Here is a 22222-nt window from a genome sequence, read left to right on the forward strand (position 1 = left end):
GGACTTAAGCCCCACCCCCTTCCCGATGTGCATGGGAGAAGCCCTACCCCTAGAGTGATGCGGATGGTGGCGCAAGTAGCACATCACAAGCCTTGAAGACCCAGCCCATGAAAGGTGATTGACAAGCTGGTGATGCACATGACACTTCAAGTGTGAAGGACTGCAATAGGTGGGATCAGATAAAAAGCACTAACAGGCCCCATTTTTGTAAGGAGAGTGCATCATTTTCCGTCATATACCCTGATGAGGGTGCGAATCATACCCGCTTGTACATGAGAAGCAGGGTACATCCAAGAAAGATAATGCAGAAGTAAAGGCCTGCTGCAGTGTACAAACCAGGGGCCCGGAAAGATATCAATGGTAGAAGGGCCAAGTGAGCAGGAGGCCTGAGCAAGAGAGGGTCAAGGGAGACAGCAGTTCTGCATTGATTACTAATGAGATGTGATCACAAATTCAATGTAACGAGTAACACACAAATAGTTGTACCGTTCATGTCTTTCATTGAACACACTGAGCAATATCCACAGTGCAGGGACAAAAATAAGTGAACCTCAGCGTTGGGCTGCAATTACATGGCAGTGTTTTTGGTTGTATTTAAAGACACCCCTTTGAAAAATACATGTGAAAATATACGTATTTTGCATTACCAAGAATAATTGACACAGATTACAGATGCATGGGTGTTGTTCACAAACGCCTGCGTCCCCCATACATTTTGGTGCATCTTTAACCCTTTTCAATCCAATTTGTATCCTGGTTTTCCTAGGGGGCTTACTCTTTTTCTGCCGTTATACAATGGCGCTATATGCTGGCTAAAGCCAGTACTGCATGAGGTGACACGTTGGATAGGCTCCGACAGCAGAGAGGCTGGCAATATACAGTAAGAGAACCCTGACGGATGTCTTCCAGCATCAGAGCTGTACAGCCTTAAATCATAATGTCTTCAGAGGTCAGACAGTGGATTGGAAAGTGTTAAACGCAGGCGTACATGCTGCCGTTATCCGTAGCTATGTAATATAACAAAGCAAATAATTCATTAACACATCCCAGAACTGTAGCATCTGTTTTCTTAACCCTTCCTTACGGATGACTTTATACGGTTTCTCCTTCTTACCTGATAGACATGAAAGGCGTGGGTAGATTTACCTCGTAGGAAAACAGATGGGATCCAAACATTGACGAGGGCACGGTGTGATCTGTAACCGAGACAAAGAGGTAAAGCTCACTGACATTTACACAAACACAAGAGGAGGAAAGCGGATATTTGGTCTACTGCAACAAATAAAAATCAAACGCTAATAAACGGGAAATATTATGCAGATAGGAGGCAATTTACAGTTACGGGGGAAGTAGGAGGCCTTGACAGCTAGAGGCAAGCCAGAAGATAATAACAAGTACATCCTGTGTGACTTAACGAGAGGAGTGAATTACGAGTGGCCTCTTCTAATGTGAAGAACTCCTTTCTCAGCTAAATTGAGTTTTTATACCAGAAAACAACTTTATGGCTGATAATCAAGTGAAAAATACGTGTAGCGCAATTTGAAGTTAAAGGAGTCTACCCTCTCCACATTTTTCTCCGCAAGGACATAGAATTCAAATGTGTGCAAGTACCAGATGGAAAAAAATAGAATTCTCAGCTGACAAGATCAGGGAAATGCATCCTCACTAATTGCCTAATGTGCTTCTATTGCCTGAATCAATCATTTGCAAGAGGGTGCGATGTGGGCAATAGGGGAAAACAGACATTGAATATCCCAATACAGATTGTACTTGTTGGAGATTTTCACAATGGCAGCAGCGATATATATTAGATTTCCCAAAAGCCGCTTATCGTTGTACTCCACATTATTGCTTCTCCTAAGGGTGCATTCACAGGGCGAGATCTGACTGATTGCGATATGGTTAGATTCCGAGCGTGAAGATGACCACTTGAGTTCAATGATATAATTCACATGAGCGATTTTCTTTCTTGGAAGGATAGTCCGAGATAGAAATAGATCTGCATTCCTATTTTTGGCTGATACTTCTGTAACAATTGCCCACTCTTTCCTATGGCTGGCAAAAAAAAACCCTGCATTGCACTCACATGTAAATACGAATTTTATGCAAGTGTGATGTGATTTTTCTAAGTTTACTATAGAAAAAAACATGCGATTTTCACACGTGTGAAAAATCGGTGGTGTGATGTTATTCTTCCAAAACGCATCACACTCGCAGGCAAAAATCGCAGATTAACGAGTGTGACATTGGTCTGAGTTTTTCGGACCGATATCGCGTTAGCCTATGTGAATACCCTACCCTAAAGGAAACGGTTAATGTGGTAGGAACAAGGGTAGACTTGATCCACTGCCTGGGAGTCCATTGTAGCACTCAATACACATTCCGACCTGCCTGCATTGGTCTCTCTTTCATGGAAACACTAAAAATATATGGAATTGTTGAAGTTCTAATAGCAAATTCAGTGGAAATGTCTTTCATCTCAGATGATTTCTGTGGCACTTCAAGTGTTAACCTGATATAGGTGCATCAGGTAATATAGGGCCATGAAGTTGATTTCTTGAAGGTCCAGACTCCTCAGTCTATCTTTGAGTTGAAGTTAAGAAACTGCTGATGGAATGGCTTAAAGGGAATCATAAGCTAAGTTATGGTGCTGTTGGGGGACATGACGGGGAGCTGGGTGATGTATTTTTTATACTCACCTGCTCCTACAGTGTCCCCCTCTGAAGTTGGTGGGCAGCATAAAAATCTGACTCTTTTCCCGGGCACACACACTCCTATACCAATCTATGGAAGAGTGTGCCCATCACACACTAAAAATATTTTCTGATTTTCCTGTCACCTTCAAAAGAAAGGAACCACGGGAACCAAGAATCAGGCTAATATAAAAAAAAATTACCCAGCTCCCTGTCACGTCCCCTAACAGCACAATAACTTAACACAAGAACCCCTTGGGAGTCATTTTTGACTTCTTTGGCAGTTCAAAGGCAATGCAGTAAAAAGAAAAACCATAGTGGTTCCATATTGGCCAAACATGGCAGCAATTAGAAAAGTGCACTGTTTTAGGTAACTGGCAAGACGGAAACGGCCGAGGGCAATGCGGCTATAAGGTTTTTGTAATGTCCATCGACTTCTATGGGAGATAAGGAAACAATAACAAAGCCTGCTTGGTTGTTTGCAGACCAGCCTGGGATGGTGGGAGCTACAACAAGAGATAGGCAAGGGTCCCAGAGGTGGGACCTGTACATATCTGACTTTTATGGCATTTGCTGTGGGAATACCCCTTTAAATTCCTGATATTCCATGGTTAAGCATCTAAATGCTAAAAGTTGTTGTTTTTCTTTTGATAACTCTACTTAAAATACTTTATTTAAAAAGAGTATTCCTATCTCTGCTTTTCATGGCCATGATGGGAAAACCTGATGCTCTGTGCCGATCACCTATCGGAAAGAACCAAGTGCCGTTTTCATAGCTCTCACTGGAGTGGAAGGGAGCTGTGGGAATAGTGTAGCACAGCATGCCACAATGTTACAAAAACCCAGAGAGTTAAAGAAACAGTATAGCTCCCTGTGCTATGCCGTTTTCGTAGCTCCTATTCACTTCGAGGAGAGCTACGAGAAACAGCGCTGGGCTAAGCGCTCATTTCTTTCTGTAGGCTTTGGCTCGGATAGATAGTAACCACGGCAGCAGTTTCCCATCTCGGCTATAAAAAGTCCAGATAGGAACACCCCTTTAATCATTTTAAAGGGGGTTGACTACGTTATCAATGTTTTCACAGATGTGTTGAAAACGGCATATTAAGTCACTAAGAGAAATTCTGTTATTTCTGCACATGTCCAATATTCTAATTCTCTGAAGAGTTAGAAATGTGCAGGAATTTGGTGGCTTCACAGGAATAAGTTCTCAAACTTACATTTCGAAGTCTGACAAACTCTGGTCTTCAGATGTTTGACTCAAATCTCCAGGGACCTAGGATGACAAATACTGAATACATTACAGAGCACATCAGATAACGTTTCATTAAAGGGGTTGTCCCGCGCCGAAACGGGTTTTTTTTTTTTTCAACCCCCCCCCCCGTTCGGCGCGAGACAACCCCGATGCAGGGAGGTAAAGAAAGCTCACCGGAGCGCTTACCTGAATCCCCGCGCTCCGGTGACTTCTCTACTCACCGCTGAAGATGGCCTCTTCCTCCGTGGACCGCAGCTCTTCTGTGCGGTCCATTGCCGATTCCAGCCTCCTGATTGGCTGGAATCGGCACGTGACGGGGCGGAGCTACACGGAGCTACACGGAGCCCCATAGAAGACTGCAGAAGACCCGGACTGCGCAAGCGCGGCTAATTTGGCCATCGGAGGGCGAAAATTAGTCGGCACCATGGAGACGAGGACGCCAGCAACGGAGCAGGTAAGTATAAAACTTTTTATAACTTCTGCATGGCTCATAATTAATGCACAATGTACATTACAAAGTGCATTATTATGGCCATGCAGAAGTGTACAGACCCACTTGCTGCCTCGGGACAACCCCTTTAAAGTCAAGAGAAAAAAAAAACATCTATTCTTTATTTTTTTTAACAAATACAGCAAAAATGATAAAAAGGATGTCCGTTCAGAAGAACCCTTCTTTGTGCTGTGCTAGGACATACGAGGGTTGTTTGCACAGGGTGCAGAGCTGCTGTAAAGAGCAATTGTCATTCTGTGGAACTTGGAAAAACAAAGGTGGTCAGCTTGTCCCTGGTGGCGGGGGGCTACTTATCAAAAGGTGAAATCCATGAGTGGAGACCCACATTAATGGCTAACTACCAAGAGAAGCATCGGCTTCAGATTAGGCTTTTATTTAGTTTGTGAGCTCTGTAAGGCGAGGACCCAACTGATCAAGTCATCTATAAAATGCTGTAATCCCAGCAAAGCCTCCTAACCTGAGGAGTAGAGTGAAGACCACAAAGTTTCTGTAAAGCTTTTGTAAGAACTAACCACCAAAGTAAACATGGTCATAAAATTACAATTAAGTGATCCTCTAGGATCATGGGTAAGGAGTAATGTTACCTGCCACAGTATGTTTGTGGCATTCTGCCACAGTTAACTGGCTCCTCCTCAGTCTTCCACAATGGGCGCAGTGCATCTCTTGGTAGTACATTACTACTATAAGACAGCGCTCTCTATCTGGCCCATGGTGTTCACATGTAAATCAGATAGCAGTGTGTAGTGTCTTAGACTACTGAAGCAATGAGCACCAAATCTTGAGAGGAGTATTGTAGTTATCTTGCTACAGTAGACTGAAGAGAGGCCAAAAAACTCTTGGATCCATGGTAGAATGCTGCAAATGGAAAATGGCAGGTGATGCTACTCTGCAACAGACTTCTGTCCCTGAGATCACAAGCTCGCTTTATGATACTGATAGTAATAATTCTATAGAGCTGTTCTTTGTAGTGTCAGGTTGAGATGGGTCTCCTGCAGGCATAGTACATGTGGTCGCCAGGAACGTATTAGAGAATTTATTGCTGATCGCTTTCTGGCTGATCCCATGTCCCTTACGTTCCAAGACACAAAGACTACCTCCGCCATAGGCAAGGACAGGTTAATTGGGTCCGGATAAAATTTCTAATATCATTCTGACTGCCAGGAGTCCCTCCACGACACTCGACTACATTTTTGCTATATATCATGTAACAGTACTTCAATACATTTTGAGAATCGACATAGAGCACTTGATGCATACAATTTGTTAACATTACGGTAGTACACTACCAATTTAGAACTCAAACTGCTTGTATTTAAACAAACTTTAAATGCTTTCTCTGTTGAGATAGTATTCGTGGCGAGCTAATATTGGAAGAAACCTACATAGTGTGGCCTTAACCTAGAATATATTTGAGGTACTGTTAGACTAACAAAATAATAGTAGAAACCAGCATTAGCCTGGTGGGCATTAACTGGGTGGGCCCCCTTGGGGGTGGGGGTTCCCTTTCCCCCGGGTATTTCAAATTCACCTTACTCTATGTGGGTATCAAGTAGTACTATCCCGGGGGGGGGGGGAGGGGGGGGAGGAGACGTGGTATTGCAGAGGGGGGAAACTGATGATACTAAAGGAAAGGACGGTTTGCCACCATCTCCAAAAGAGGGTGAGCCGACTATTTATATTACATATTAGGAGTCTCAGTCCTGTGATTCTGGCTCAAATATTATCAAGGTGTGTCTGAGGTACAGTTTCTGGCGTGCAATTGGGTTGCTTTAGAGGCACGCTCGCACGTTTACACGAGAGTCTCGGCACCTGAAAGGGGCAAGGAAGGTGGTTATGTATACATTACAGTTCTTCTGGTTGACGTCTTGTAGCCAGCCATTCTTCTGCTTCGGATGGTGATGAAAAGAAGCGGGTGCGATCTCCGTCTATTACTCACAGTCGTGCAGGGTATACCATGGAGTACGGGAGCTGCATGTCTTGTACTTGTCTTTTGACTCCGAAGAATGATGGCGGCCTCCTTTTCTGGCAGCTTGTAAGATTATGTCTCTGTCACGAGAGTTGAGTAGTTTTGCCAACAGGGGTCTAGGTGGGGCTCCTGGTATAGGCGGCTTCATGGGCACCCGGTGGGCTCGTTCAATCACGAAAACTTGTGATAGTCCGGCATTGGGAAGGAGTTCACGGAACCACCGCTCCATAAATTCTTCAGGTCTCTGCCCTTCAGCTCGTTCTGGTAGACCCACTATGCGCAGATTATTCCATCTTGAACGGTTTTCAAGATCATCCGCTTTTTGTTTCCACTACTCGGCTTTTTGCGTGAGGTCTCGTATTGTGTCTGACTTTGGGGAGACAGTGTCATCTAGCGTGGAGATTCTGTCTTCTGTGTTTGTAACTCGTTCTCTTAGATTTTGGAGGTCTTGCCTTAGTAGGCTTACGTCCATTTTTACTTCGTCAATTTTGCCAGTGAGAATGGCTGTAGATGTTTGTATTGCGGATAAAAGCTGTTCTGATAGCTGTTGTATAGTTTGGACTGTGCCCTCGGGTGGACCTGGATTGGCGTCTTTAGTCGTTGATGTTCCCGCTGTGGCAGGTGTAGTGGGTTCAAGGTTAGGGTCTTTACGGGCTTCTCCCCGGGCAAACGCTTTTAGTTTGTCAACTGATGAATTCTGCCTAGTAGGGCCCATGGTGGGATCGTTTGATATTTTCTTTTTGGAGGAGGGTTCTGCAGAGTGTTGGTTTCCCAGCAGGGAGCCTTTAAATGTCTTCAGACTGTTGTGGGACTTATGTGCTTTATGGAGTGTTTACTGGGTACTCCGCGAATTGGGGGTGACTTCACTTTAATGGCTATCGTGGCAAGCAACACCCTTTGCTTAGGTGTGTCGTGTTCTCATAGGTAGGCACGCTGCTCTGTTTTCCCTTTCTTCTGGGTGATTACTGCCTGTGCTGCACTTTATATATGCCCAGAAGTGGCATCTGTGCACGTTTGGAAGTGGCAGTGGTGCAGTAGTGCCTCTAAGTGTCTTTCTCGGAGTTGTATGCGCTTCACATTCACCGCTGCTTTAACTGCGCAGCTTCCCCCTCAGCCCCCCCGCAGTTATGGCGGGAAAGGGTGCAGCTCCTGCTCTCAGGACTGTGTAGAAGCTTCGGCTTAGCGACTCTCTCCTGCTGCCCCGTCCACCTATCGGTGCCTCAGATGCCGCTTCCCTCACACGAGAGGGACTCCCTCGCTTCCTCCCCAGGTACCTCTCTTCCTCGCAGCCGGCGCTGCTTTCAAGATGGCGACGTCGGCAGTCGCGGAGTCGCGGGTCCGCTGCCGGTGTTGCTTCTGCCGTGGATGTTGCGGAAGTGCTTCGGACGGCTCAGGCTTCTCTCCCCTTACTTCGGGTGATGTGCTGCTAGGTGCGGGGGCCCTCAGGATGTCTTCAGGATTGCTGGTATATCGGTTTGAGCAGGAGCTCTTCCTACATGCGGCCAGTCTGCTCGGCTGCTTAGCCACGCCCCCATAGAGCTGTTCTTAATTGTGTAGGTGAGACCGCTTATTTCAGTGAAGAATAGTATTAATGCTACATCATGAAAAGGACTTTTAGACAACTACATGCTTTCGACTTTGGAGGATGCACCTTTCTTGTTCTAGCATGACTATGGCCCGGTACACAAAGACAGGTCCATAAAAGACAAGCATGATGAGTTTGGTGTGAACTCGAGTGGCTGCAGAAAGCGCTAACTTCAAGCCCACTGAACACCTTTGGGCTGACTGCGAATGCCCATTGCAAACTAGACTTTACCCATCATCAAGAGTGGAGGTTGTTACAACCACTGAAGGCGACCAGCTTTATATCAGCCTGCAAGCTTTCGATAAGGAGATGTCCAATAAGCTCCTATGCACTTGATTGTCACCAATCCACATACTTGTGGCCAAATAATGTATATAACTAAAGAAATGCTAAAAAGAACAGGTTTATATAAAACGATCTGATTTTGGGATTCAGGAGAGAAGCAGTCCTGCTAAAGCTGTTTTAAGAAATCTATCAACTCATTCCCTTTATGGATTCTAAAAGGCACAATTTCTTGACATTCTATCCTCCCCTCCAGCAGGAATCTCTGCAGTTCTCTCTCCTCATTTTCTTCGCTGTGAAACGACTGTCCATTTAAAAATGTAAAACTGCTGTGTGTTTGTCTCTGAGATACACTAAAAACTGCAGTCGACCAATGAGGATGACGGATAACGCTCTTAGCGGAGGAGTAAGCAAGCAATAACAGTGCTCTGCTAGGAAATCGATGTCAGAAAATGCCAAATAACTATCACATGCTACCAATCTACCAGGATTTATTTGCAATCTACAGAGAACACATTCAGCTCAAATTGCTGAATATTTAAATGCTGCATTATACATCAGGGCAGGAAAGTGGGGTTTCAACAACAAAAAAACAAAACCGCTCGAGGTAGATTATGCAAAGCCTGGCTCAGACATAACATCAGCCTGATACACTCTTCACATTTAGGTTCATACAGGGACATCACACCTGTAAGTGATATAGTGGCGGCTTTGTTAAGTATTATATAACATATGCAGAGACACTGCACAAGCTATATATGAACCCTTTAATGATCAGGGTAGTTTGGGTCTTGAAGACCAGTGCAAAATTTCACACATACGGGAATTCTGAATTTTAAAGGGCATTCGTAATTTTGCTTCTTGGTGTAGCCTAATAGTTTTTGGGTTTTGCTGTGGGACATAGACAGCTTGGAGTGGACATCATCTTGTTTGGTAGGTCTTAAATAGAACTCGTTACTTGCCAACAGCAGCATAAGCTACGTTGTGGTGCGGTTAGGGGATGTGACAGGGATCCAGGTGATGTATTTTTTAAACTCACCCGCTCTCCAGATCCAGCGCTGCCACCCACAACACGAAAATTTGTACTCTTCAGATTGCCGTGTGCGCACTTCCCATAGAAGTCCATGGGAGAGCGTGCTGCACGGCAATCTGAAATGAGTCATATCTCAGATTCTTATTAAAAAAATAACTCAATATGGGATTGACAAGGCAACTGTTAGGTGGATTCACAACTGGCTGAGTGATCGTACTCAAAGAGTGGTCATAAATAGCTGCACATCCAAGTGGAAGAATGTATCAAGTGGGGTACCACAATGCTCTGTCCTGGGCCCAGTGTTGTTCAATATTTTTATAAATTACTTAGAGAAGGGAATTGAGGGGGAAACTGATTAAATTTGCAGATGAAACAAAGCTAGGAGGGATAGCTAACACTAGGATTCAAAAAGATCTAGATAAACTTGAACAGTGGGCAGTGACTAATATGTATTTAACAAGGGGACATGCAAAGTCCTACAATTGGGCAAGAAAAATTAAAAAAGCACATATAGAATGGGAGGAGTTGGGCTAAACAGCAGCACATGTGAAAAAGATTTTGGGATACTAATAGATCATAGACTGAACATGAGTTAACAGTGTGATGCAGCAGCCAAAAAGGCAAATACAATTCTGGGATGTATGAAGAGAAGCATACAGTCTAGATCATGAGAATTATTCCGCTCTACTCTTCCTTAGTCAGACCTCATTTGTAATACTGTATCCAAATCTGGGCACCTTAATTTAAGAAAGGCATAGACAAACTGGAGCAAGTTCAGAGAAAAGCTACCAAGATGGCGAGCGGTATGCAAACCATGTCCTATGAGGAACGGTTAAAGGATCTGGGAATGTTTAGATTGAAAAAAAGAAGGCTGAGAGGAGACTTAATAGCTGTCTACAAATATCTGAAGGGCTGTCACAGTGCAGAGGGATCAGTCCTATTTTCATCTGTACAGGGAAAGATTAGAAGCTACAGGATGAAACTGAAAGGGAGGAGACACTAATTAGATATTCGAAAAAACTTTCTGACAGTGAGGGTGATCAAAAGTGGAACAGGCTACCATGGAAGGTGGTGAGATCTCCTTCAATGGAAGTCTTCACACAAAGGCTGGACAAATATCTGTCTGGGATGATTTAGTAAATCCTGCACTTAGCAGGGGGGTTGCACCAGATGACCCTGGAGGTCCCTTCCAACTCTACGATTCTATGATTCCATGAGTCAGATTTTTGGGATACACGGGATCTTAACAGGGTTTACAGTGAGGCATTGGAAGAGTGGGCGAGTATAAAAAAAACACATCACCCGGATCCTCATCTTCTCCCATAACTGCAACACTACTTTATTTACGGTGCTGTTGGGAGGTGACAGGTTCCCTTTAAAAAGTGATCAATGGGCAGAAACAGAAAAAAAATATATACACGGTTTCTCATTATTGTCATGTTCTTTTCTAAAGTAATTGGTTCAATCTGCAATATTTAACCTTGAACCGAGTCCCCTCATTCTCTTGTACAAAACGATGCCATATAGGTTTACATGGTATACGATATGACACCAATACAGCGCTAACAGCACACTGCCTACATTTTAGTTTCTTGTGAGTCCTTTCTCCAGGAGTTTTACAGACAAAAAAAAATTATATTTTTGTTCGTTATCACAGTACGGGGTCCATCTGTCATGCCTTCCCGAACCAGCCGATGGTACTGTGCACAGGAGCAAGCACTGCCATCCCACAGAGCATGTAAAATAGTGCAGTAAGCCATTAATTTATGTGAGGCAGGCCGGCGTGAGTTAAAAACTAAGTTCCCTCAAATGCATATGTATGCTGTGTAAAATCTTCTCCCCCTCCTCCAATCACCCTCACAGGACACACGAGGAGAGAAAGGATTTTTTTTAAAGCACAGAACCCAGTAAAATTGTTGCTACAACAATTTTTCCCACACGTTCCAATACTAGTTGCCATGGTGATCACAGGATTGGCACCCAAATAATGAGGTCTCCATGCAAGACCCAAGATTGTTACTAAGATTGAGATCTGGGTGTTGGGACTGCTGTGGGGGACACAGAAGAATGGATCTAAATATATGTCTGTTCTGCAAATTGGCTTGAAGATCTGAAAGTAGGTTTACAGCAGGTGGTCCTGAAGTGGTTATTTTTGTTTAAAAAAATGCAGCTTAAAAGGGATTCTCTCTTCTGGCTATTGAGGACCTATCCTAAGGATAATTCATCAAAAGCACATTAGTGGAGACCCTAGGTGATTAGCTTTTCCCCTGGACCGGTCGGTCACTGCGTGCATGAAGTCATTTTTCTGCTAGAAACAGACAGCTCCGTACATTGTATAGTGGCCCCAGCTGGTATTGTAAGCAGAGTCCCATTTACTACAGCTTACTTAATATCAATTATAGCCATAGGTTGTAATCCAGTTTTTCACCAGTGCATATCTGTTTGGCTAAACACAACTACCTGTGTTACAATCGCTAGTAACTAATCATCTACATGCTGTTGTTGTTAGCGGTTTAGTCATTGGCGACCCTCAAGGTTCCCTCTCTCCATGTTTTTCGGTTTTGCACTGCTTCTTTTAGTTGTGTGATATCCATGTCCGTATTGGCTTTGACACCATCAGCCATCATGGCAGCCTGGTCTTTGATTGCCACTGATGTGCCCAAGCATTATAGATTTTTCTAGCAGCTCTGCTCACATTATATGGCCAAAATACATGAGTCTGAGCCGGGCCATCATGTCCTCCAGTGATATATAAAAAGAGCGCCAAATTTATACAAAGGATTTCCTTAATAAAAATCACATATAAACGACATACATAGTGAAAGTAAACAACTTTAAACAGTAAAATATACATATAAGAGAATTGATATACATTAGTTGAAAACCATGTAGATCTGATAAATATATTGAGGTTTAATAAAACTAAAAATTCTCTATTAAGTTACGGTTTTCTGTATTTTCTCCAATTGCTCATTAAGACCCTGCGGGAATAATGTTTGCAAGCAGTGGATCCAATACATCTCTTTCTTGTGAAGTACTTCAGTGGATTCTTATAGGACCTGCTCTATTGGTGTTATTTTTAAACCTTTTTTATCCCCATTGTGTGACTCTAGAAAATGACGGGGAATACTAGGATTAGTAACACCATTTGTTATATTACATATCTTTTTACTTTGGAAGAAAGAGATGCGTTGGATTCTCCGCTTGCAAACATTAATCCCGCAGGGTCTTAATGAGCAATTGCAGAAAATATAGAAAACCGTATCCTAATGAGATAATTTTTAGTTTTAATAGACTTCAATATATTTATCAGATGTACATGGTTTTTAACCAACTCATATGAATTCTCTTATATGTATATTTTACTATTTAAAGTTGTTTGTTTTTTTTACTTTCACTATGTATGTCATTTATATGTGTTTTTTTAAGGAAATCCTTTTTATATATGAAATACCAGGTAATAGTTATTTCCATAGTGAGCAAGTAAATCTTGACAAGTTTTATATACCTGTGATTAGTTCACCTATATGTTGTTATGAATGGGTGGTACGCACGTTCGTTTTCTGTGATAGTAAGAATGGAAGGCAGAGATGCGTTCCACGTCATCCAATCTTGGAACGCACGCTGCGTGTCAGTGTACCACATGTCCACATCATTGTGTCAATGCACCAACTCCTCCTCCCATGGCGCACATGCTAATGAGACTGGCGTCTAGCGAGTGTGTACATTATATGTTATATATAGGTTATATGTATGGTGCTGTTCTTTAGTATGTAATTATATTGCTAGAAACGCGTTGCAAATAAAGTAGGGAATATTTCTACACCCATTTTTGGAACTTTGCCTGACTTTTTTCGGATCCTGTGAGTGCGGAATCTCCTTTTTTCACCTTGAAACCCCTGGTTGCGTTAAGGCTCACTTGCCGCTGAAGCCTGTACCTAAATCCTAGCTGTCTCTCCAGCCGTTGGATTGGATTGTGGAACGAGATGACGTATCTTACATGCCAACTTGGATCATAGGTGCGGGTGGGTCTCCTTGTCATAAGGTTGTGCCCACCTTGCACCAGGTGAGTGTATTCTACACCACTTTTTTCCATGTTTTATGTGTTTAAAACGGAGCGCTGTTTCACTATCTGATTTATTCTAACAGACATGCTAGTTTTTTTTTTTTGTGTTCAAGAATGTAGTTTGTTGTCTTTATTGCTACTCCTCCAATTAATCTTCAACGGTAAGTGGAAAATCAGAATATAATGCTTACCGGCCCTCTGAGATCAATAAGTTCTTGCCTCATTTGTGACACAAGCGCTTCTTTCGCAATGAGAGTACGGTGAAGCTTTTCGTTGAATTCAATCAGCTCTCCGTGCATTTCAGCAACCTAGAAAGTGGGGGGGATAGAGTTAGACCCAAAATCTGCATATATTCATCATTACAATGACTCTAGAAAGTGAAGCCAGACTAAGACACATGAAAGAGCCGCTATCCTGCATGGCTTTGTGCAGACAAACTATCATAATAATCGAGGCAAGTCCAACCAATTTCTACCAGCCTGTGGAGTACGCTGTGATTGTGAGAAATAGGTTTGCTTGTTTTCAATGAGCTTTTAAGTGACAACTATTTCTTGAAATGAACATCAGTTCCAAAAGTGGAGATCAATTACAGGAAGCAATACTGCAGTCTTTGAAACATTAGCGCGTTTATATCAAAGAACGCTACGCTGACAGATTTCAGCACAAATCACTTTTAATGAATTTGTCTTTGTTGTGGCTTGCGAGGAAATCTGGTTCTATAGTTTACTTGTTAAGATACTTTTCAAGCATTCCAGCTTAAGAGTGTGAAATATCCAGAATTTGAATACAAAATGGCCAAAGAATTTGACATAGAAAAGGTCAGTTTTTTTAAACCAGTGACAGCGCCGCTCCTGTCCATGGCTTGTTCCTGGTATTCTAGCACAACCCCTTTAAAGGTCTATCCGGTTACATATTCACATTTTAAAATTAGAGCCAAATGACTTAAGATAATAAAACAGTACTTACTTATCATCGGCCCTGGCGATCCAGTGCTGCAGCCCCGCAGTTCTCAGAGTACATGTTGACTATGGAAGTCAGATGACCACTGCCTGCCAATCAGAGGTCACAGAGTCACCATTTATTCTACTGGCATCAGTGCTCGAAGCCTAGACGTCATAATGCCAGGAGTTCAGAACTCTACAGTCTCTGATTGGCAGGTACTGTTCACCTGACTTAAGCTGTCAACAGAGAACGGGAGAATCAAAGATAGACTACTAATATCAGATTGGTGTGGTCCGATACTCGGGATCCCAACCAATCATCTGCTTGAAGGGACTTCAGTGCTTGTACGAGTGCCGCAGTGTCTGCAATACTAACATCTGAGCATGATCCTACGCGAAGAATGCAGTATTATTGATAGCAGCCATTCTTAGTACTGAGGCTGTTCACATTGCAGTGGGCACAAGATATAGTGGTACTCAGAAAGACCACCATAAATAATACAATCTAAAATGTAAGCATTGAAGATGCTGCAGCACTCATATGAGCACCACGGCCCCTTCAATCAGCTGATCAGCATGTGTCGCGAGCGGCAAACCTCAGTGGATTAGTTATTAATGGCCTAGTCTGAGGATTCGAAAAATTTAACAAATCGAAAAAAGAGAGTTTTCCAGCCTATTCCCCTACCAATGACTCTCCAGGGGATTAAAAAAAAACCAAAAAAACAACACAGTACAATGCAAAAAAAAAATCCCCGTCTAAGGACATGTTTTTCTTGCAATTTTGAGGATAGGATTACACAGTAAGGGAGCATTCACACAGCATTTTGTAACAAGCTGCATGATTCCGTCTGTTGGTTCTGTGACTACTACAGAAAACTGCACTGAGACGGAACCCCCAAATGGAAACAAACAAAGCCATTCACTTGTATTGTGGAACGACACGCCTTCGGTGTCCGTCTTACAAGGTTTTTGGGTTCCATTACAATGCTGCTATTCACTGCTGTCATGGAAAACCCGGAAGGGAATTGCATAGTGTTATTTAAAAAGGCTCATTTACATGCAACGGTTATCACTCAAAATTTGTTTAAACAATGGCATATGAACGATAATTGTTGAGTGTAAACGCTACCATCATTCACTCTTCGCCAGAATGATGATTTTAAGGTGAGCCGAAGAGAGATAACACAGACTGCAAGTGGTGTTCTTCACGGTAGTCTGAGATCACACTGTATTCTGCCAACAGCCCAGGCGAGAATAGAGCTGTCTGCAGAGCTCAGACCACATGCTGTGCTCTACAAACAGCTCCCCAAGGCCCATTTACACGCTAATGAAGCTGATAAAGTGTTAATGGACATTAGTGTCCATTAACACTTTATGCAAAACGATGGCTAAAACTGTCAATCATTTGAAAGTCTGTCTTTGCGTCTAAATGGGACTTTACACAGGCAACCCATTGATTTCAATAGGCATTGTGTAATGATTAAATTTCCCCTGTGGTGGTGCTGCAGAAAAATTGAACATTTATTGTACTACCAGGTTACTCCATAGATAACAGTAGATTTCTTGGGATCTCAGTAGGAGCACACTTTGTGATCAGCTTATTGTCAAGGGACCCTTCTAACAAGTCAGAATTGTCTACAGTGTAGAACCCCTTTATTTTTTTTTTTATGAAAATTACTTTGAACTACAACTCACAGTAGAGAAGAACCCCCACAGTAGCAATATAACAGTACAGAAAAGTAATAAGCAGAAAATGCTTCACAGAAACATGTTGACCTTTAGTTTAATTTAATTATAGAGATGAGAGTAAATTTGGACCAAACCTGGGATTTTTATTGGCTAGTGCAGCTTCTAGGCAGGCAGCCCAACATCTCTAATGAGATATAAATGTTGGTCAACAATAGGAACAAAATGTGTTTATGTTATGGGGGAACACAGAAAGCGGAGGTCAACATTGTTCCTAGCGCCCTGTTGTCTCCTAGCAAACAGGAATAATGAATAGAAAACTGTGAAACACAAAACAAAAATCAATAGATCAACAGCCTTAATCCTGCTTTTTAATAATGAAGCTGGACTGCCTAGTGTAATAGTTAAAATAGTCATCCTTTAAAAATATTGGCAGTGTTTAGTTAATGTACAAATAGCACCATGCAGAAATGTTGCTTAAAGCTATTGGGCTTCAAAATCTCCAACAGGCCCCACGAGACCGTTCCATCTATAATATTATTGTCTTCCTACGTGACAGAAGACCCCCTAGGCACCAATGTTCCTCTAACTATGCCCTTAGTACCATGTAAGGTCGCCCCAGCGATGATCGTTCCTGTGCTTTTATACAGGAATGATGGCTGTTGAGTGAATAAAGGCACCTCCATTCACAGTAAACAGGCAGTCGTTCATAGAAAGACTGCCTGTTTACAGGGGCCGATCGTCGCTCATTTCCTATGCATGTATTTACACTGAACGACAGTCGTTCAGATTCTCGCTGAATCGTGTAAAACGCCCCTAGGTGTCATATAACAGCAGGCATCAGCAGATACAATCTGGATATACTACATATAGTATACTGTATATCTCCCCATTTGCATATAAGAAGAAACCTGTCAGTAGAGCCAAGCCAGACAAGGGAAAAAAGGAGGGTAACCACCTAGCTTCTCTTCATACCTAGCTCTGCTAAAGACTATGGGAAAATTTCTGAAGCTAAAACAGACACTGAAAAGTTGCAAATTTTGGTGCAAGCCCCACTTGAGCAAATGAAAGAAAAGTGCCTTTTAAAAATTTACTCCAATGAACGTTGCTAAAAATCTCGAAGCTGTTGTAAGTTATTTTTTTTTAGGCACCTGGATGGCCGGAGATGTGTCTAACATATCAAAAACATCACCTGCGTAAAAAAATGTGACCTTTTAAATTCATCTTTATGTATGCCAGCCCCCCTCCCCCAAATAAAATGGCAAAAGAGGGCGTGGCTTATTGGGAGGGGCGTGGCCATCCCAGCTGAACGGATTTAAACTGATACCAGAAATCTTATAGCTGGCATAAATTTCTTTTTTAGGTTCATGGACAGCCCAAGATTTATGTAATGTATTAAGAGACATGTGTTTTTTTGAACGCATTCTCTATAAGTTTTGGGGGGTACTTTTTCTCTTTAAAAGTTTTTTTTTTTTTTTAAACATTAGCCTGTGTTTCGAAATCTTAATCCTGTGTACAGTTACGTCTAATTCTTTTCATTTGACTATACGGTATATTACTCTTCCAAAACTTGGCATGACAATTCCTAAACTCTAAAAAAAAAAAACTGTTCAGATCCACCTTTTTAAAATGTGTTTTTGTTGGAATAACATTATCTACAATAAATAATTCTAAATCTAAAAAAAACAACTATATTTTTAGCATCAATTGTGGATGTAAAACATAAATTAAAATCATTAAGATTAAAGGGGTTGTCTCGCGAAAGCAAGTGGGGTTAAGCACTTCTGTATGGCCATATTAATGCACTTTGTAATACACATCGTGCATTAAATATGAGCCATACAGAAGTTATTCACTTACCTTCCCTGCGCTGGCGTCCCCGTCTCCATGGCTCCGTCTAACTTCAGCGTCTAATCGCCCAATTAGACGCGATTGCGCAGAAGGGTCTTCTGCCTTCGGGTCTGTCCGGCAGCAGCTGCGTTCTGGCTCCGCCCCCTTCTATGCGTCATCACGTAGCTCCGCCCCGTCACGTGTGCCGATTCCAGCCAATCAGGAGGCTGGAATCGGCACACGTGACGGGGCGGAGCTACGCGATGACACGTAGAAGGGGGTGGAGCCAGAATGCCGCTGCTGCCGGACAGACCCGAAGGCAGAAGACCCTTCTGCGCAAGCGCGTCTAATCGGGCGATTAGACGCTGAAGTTAGACGGAGCCATGGAGACGGGAACGCCAGCGCAGGGAAGGTAAGTGAATAACTTCTGTATGGCTCATATTTAATGCACGATGTATATTACAAAGTGCATTAATATGGCCATACAGAAGTGTATAACCCCAATTGCTTTCGCGAGACAACCCCTTTAAGACCGTCAATAAAGTCTATCAATTCAGATTTATTACCCTCCCAAATTATTAAGATATTGTCAATAAAAAATCTATGAAAAACTATACTGTTGCCCAACTCAGTCAATGAAAATGAATGACAACTATGAACAGCTATATACGTATTTGAAGACAATGTGGTCCCTGCTTATATTACCACTTAGAACCACAAGACAGCATGAACAGCTTTGGATACAGGGGCCACACAGTTCTGAGTATGTAAGGCTTTAACACAGTGCAATTGTTCTTCTGCAATTAAGTGACATTAAAATCATTTGAGACAATGGGGGTGCATAGTACTAAGTTTTCCTGCTGACTGTACGCAAAGCATATGTGCAAAGATGACCTGTTATCCGAATAACACTCTTGGAAATGGATTTTAAGGAACAGCAGGAAACTTCAATCATACGAAAGAAAGCCAATATATTATGAAAATAATAAGATATGGAACAGCTAGCTAGGAGTAGAACTCCGGTCACTGTAACCATGGTGTTCATGATGGCTTTCAAAGTGTAAAAGCTATGAGCAATATGAAAAAACAGAAAAAAATATAAAAATGTATCATAAATGTGGTGGATATAGTATATCTTGACTTTAGTAAAGCATTTGACAAAGTATCTCATACCATACTTATTGAAAAAATGACCAAATATGGGATTGACAAGGCAACTGTTAGGTGGATTCACAACTGGCTGAGTGATTGTACTCAAAGAGTGGTAATAAGTGGCTGCACATCCAATTGGAAGAATGTGTCAAGTGGGGAACCACAAGGCTCTGTCCTAGGCCCAGTGTTGTTCAACATTTTTATAAATGATCTGGAGGAGGCAATTGATGGGAAACTGATCAAATTTGCCGACGACACAAAGCTAGCAGGGATAGCTAACACTAGAGAAAAGAGAGAGCAGATTCAAAAAGATCTAGAAAAGCTTGAACAGTGAGCAGTGACTAACAGAATGGTATTTAACAAGGAGAGACGCAAAGTTCTACATCTGGGCAAGAAAAATGAAAAAAAGCACATACACAATGGGAGGAATTGGGCTAAGCAGCAGCACATGTGAAAAAGACTTGGGTATACTAATAGATTACAGACTGAACATGAGTCAACAATGTGATGCAACAGCCAAAAAGGCAAACACAATTCTGGGATGTATTAAAAGAAGCATAGAGTCTAGATTACGTGAGGTAATTATCTCTCTCTACTCTTCCTTAGTCAGACCTCATCTGGAATACTGTGTCCAGTTCTGGGCACCCCACTTTAAAAAAAGAGACAGACAAACTGGAGCAAGTTTAGACAAGAGTTACCAAGATGGTAACAGTGGGGCTGTCACAGTGCAGAGGGATCAGCCCTATTCTCATTTGTACAAGGAAAGACTAGAAGTAATGGGATGAAACTGAAAGGGAGAAGATACAAATTACATATTAGAAAAAACTTTCTGAGAGTGAGGGTGATCAATGAGTGGAACAGGTTACCACGGGAGGTGGGGAGTTCTCCTTCAATGGAAGTGTTCAAACAAAGGCTGGACAAATATCTGTCTGGGATGACTTAGTGAATCCTGTACTGAGCAGACAGTTGGACCAGATGACCCTGGAGGTCCCTCCCAACTCTACCATTCTATGATTCTATGATAAAGTATCTTGACAACATTGGTTTGAACTTTTTGGATTTTTGTTTTGCAATACATATGTGAATAATATAACTCAGTGATTTAGATTTTTACTAAAATTAGTAAAATCGCTCAAATATACATCCAAAAGTATAAAGCGTTGTGAAAAAGGATGGGTTCCCTTCCATATATCCCTTACTATGTACTGGTTTCTGAACTAAACACAAAATCTAATAATTAGACATACGGAAACAGTTAACCAGTTAATGAAATATTACTGTAGTTATTTAATGCATACGTGCAGTCATCTTTAGTAACTTAGTAACTAAGTGCAGAGGGCAGACGAGAGGAAGGGAGATGATGCTGCAGTCCCTCTTTGAGATGGGACTTATGCAGTGAGGAAGGAGAGTGTGTAGCAGGAAAGAGGAATCCAATTTGCCAGAGTACATATGGATGTAGCAAAGTTTAACTTGACAGTAATAACTTTCTGTGACAGTAAATCATCTTAAAGTACTGAAAAACTATTGTTATTTACCCTAACACAACATTTGGCATCCATTTATAGGATTGTGGATCGATCCGTTAAAGATGGAAACCCCCATATTAAGCTTGATAAAGGAGGCTTCTGAGGACATCAACAAATGTGTTACTCTTAACAGCTAAAAAACCTTAAGTAGTTGTATATCCTCGAGTTCTTTTTTTATTGCTTGTTATTTTTCTTTAATTGGAATACAGAAGAGGGGACCTTCAGAATACCTACTTAGATTCGTTATAAGTAGAGATGAGCGAGCGTACTCGGAAAAGCACTACTCGCTCGAGTAATTTGCTTTATCCGAGTATCGCTGTGCTCGTCCCTGAAGATTCGGGTGCCGCTGCGGCTGACAGGTGAGTCGCAGCGGGGAGCAGGGGAGAGCGGGCGGGAGAGAGGGAGAGAAAGATCTCCCCTCCGTTCCTCCCCGCTCTCCCCTGCAGCTCCCCGCTCCGTGCCGGCACCCGAATCTTCAGGGACGAGCACAGCGATACTCGGATAAAGCAAATTACTCGAGCGAGTAGTGCTTTTCCGAGTACGCTTGCTCATCCCTAGTTATAAGCAATCTTGGATTTTAGGGGAGTCCCATTCCCACAGCAGACTGCTCTACAAAGTAAGTGGACCAAACTTTTCATTTTCTTCTATCCATTCACCAAGAGTGCAGAGATTTTATTTTACTTTGTTCTCTGCTTTACATGATCTGCTATACCCTGGGGTCTTTCTCTGTGGCATTCTCCCTGCATTCCAAAATTGTTCCCAGGAACCAGTGCTTTGGACACACCACCATGCTTAAAGGGGTTTTGTCATTAAAAGAAAAATTATCTAAACTTACCTATTCCTTCCCTGTTTGTCTCCTTATCACATCTTCTCCTGGTTGAGCTTCTCCATTCCCCCAGGTCAGCTCACTGCAGGCTGGGCCCAGCTTGTTATGAAGGCTGCTTTATCACAAACTCCTTCCGGCTGGGTCAGTGAAGGTCACATCCCTGTGCTGTAGCTTCACTGCCTAGGAAGGAATTGTAATCCATTTCAGAGACAGCTCGCATGAGCAATCTCTGAAGAAGATAGGCAGTCCTCCTGCTGGCCTGTGAGCTGTGACATAACGTACATTGGCAGACTGCCAACCTAATGTACGTAACCTCACAGGTAGGAGCAGAATCAGGCAGCTGGAGGTGAAGTGACCCCCCCTTACTGCAGGAGACAGGAGAAGATAAGGGAGGTGAAGATCTGGTAAGTAAACTGATGGGGGAGGAATAGATAAGTAGAGCATTTTTTCTTTTTTAGTGACAGAACCCCTTTAAAGGCCTACCTGGACTGGCATTGTGGATGCCTGTCAACTGGCGGGCGTTCTACACCAGGTGAGTCCCTCATTTACTATTCTATAGGGAATCATTGTTTAGAGCGCTATCCACACACTTATCCTTATAAGAGCTTTTACCCATTAGCGTTTTTTTTAACACTGCAATATCACTGCGTTTTTTTTCAATGGGACTTTTTAATGTTAAAATCGCATTGCACAAAAATCGCAAAAGCACAAACTTGCAATTTTAACATTAGAAACTCCCATTGAAAAAAACGCAGCGATATCGCAGTGTTAAAAAAAACACTAGTGGGTAAAAGCACTAAAGATGGAAACCTCAATCTAGAAATTAACAGAGCTTTAAAGGGAACATGTCCCATCCCCACAGCACCATAAACA

The 22222-nt window shown here is 42.4% G+C and overlaps 1 protein-coding gene across 1 annotated transcript in view; it reads right to left on the reverse strand.

Moving 5' to 3' along the window:
* The window catches only part of SNX29 (sorting nexin 29), a 433715-nt gene that overhangs the window by 209612 nt on the left and 201881 nt on the right, over positions 1–22222 (reverse strand). The window contains exons 16-18 of the mRNA XM_066576210.1: positions 13580–13696; positions 3911–3966; positions 1115–1196 (exon numbers count right to left, since the gene is read on the reverse strand). Of these exons, the coding sequence (XP_066432307.1) occupies positions 1115–1196; positions 3911–3966; positions 13580–13696 (255 nt within the window). The remainder of the gene's footprint in view (positions 1–1114; positions 1197–3910; positions 3967–13579; positions 13697–22222) is intronic.

This window comes from Eleutherodactylus coqui, chromosome 8 (assembly GCF_035609145.1).
Source record: "Eleutherodactylus coqui strain aEleCoq1 chromosome 8, aEleCoq1.hap1, whole genome shotgun sequence".
Classification (NCBI taxonomy): Eukaryota; Metazoa; Chordata; class Amphibia; order Anura; family Eleutherodactylidae; genus Eleutherodactylus; species Eleutherodactylus coqui.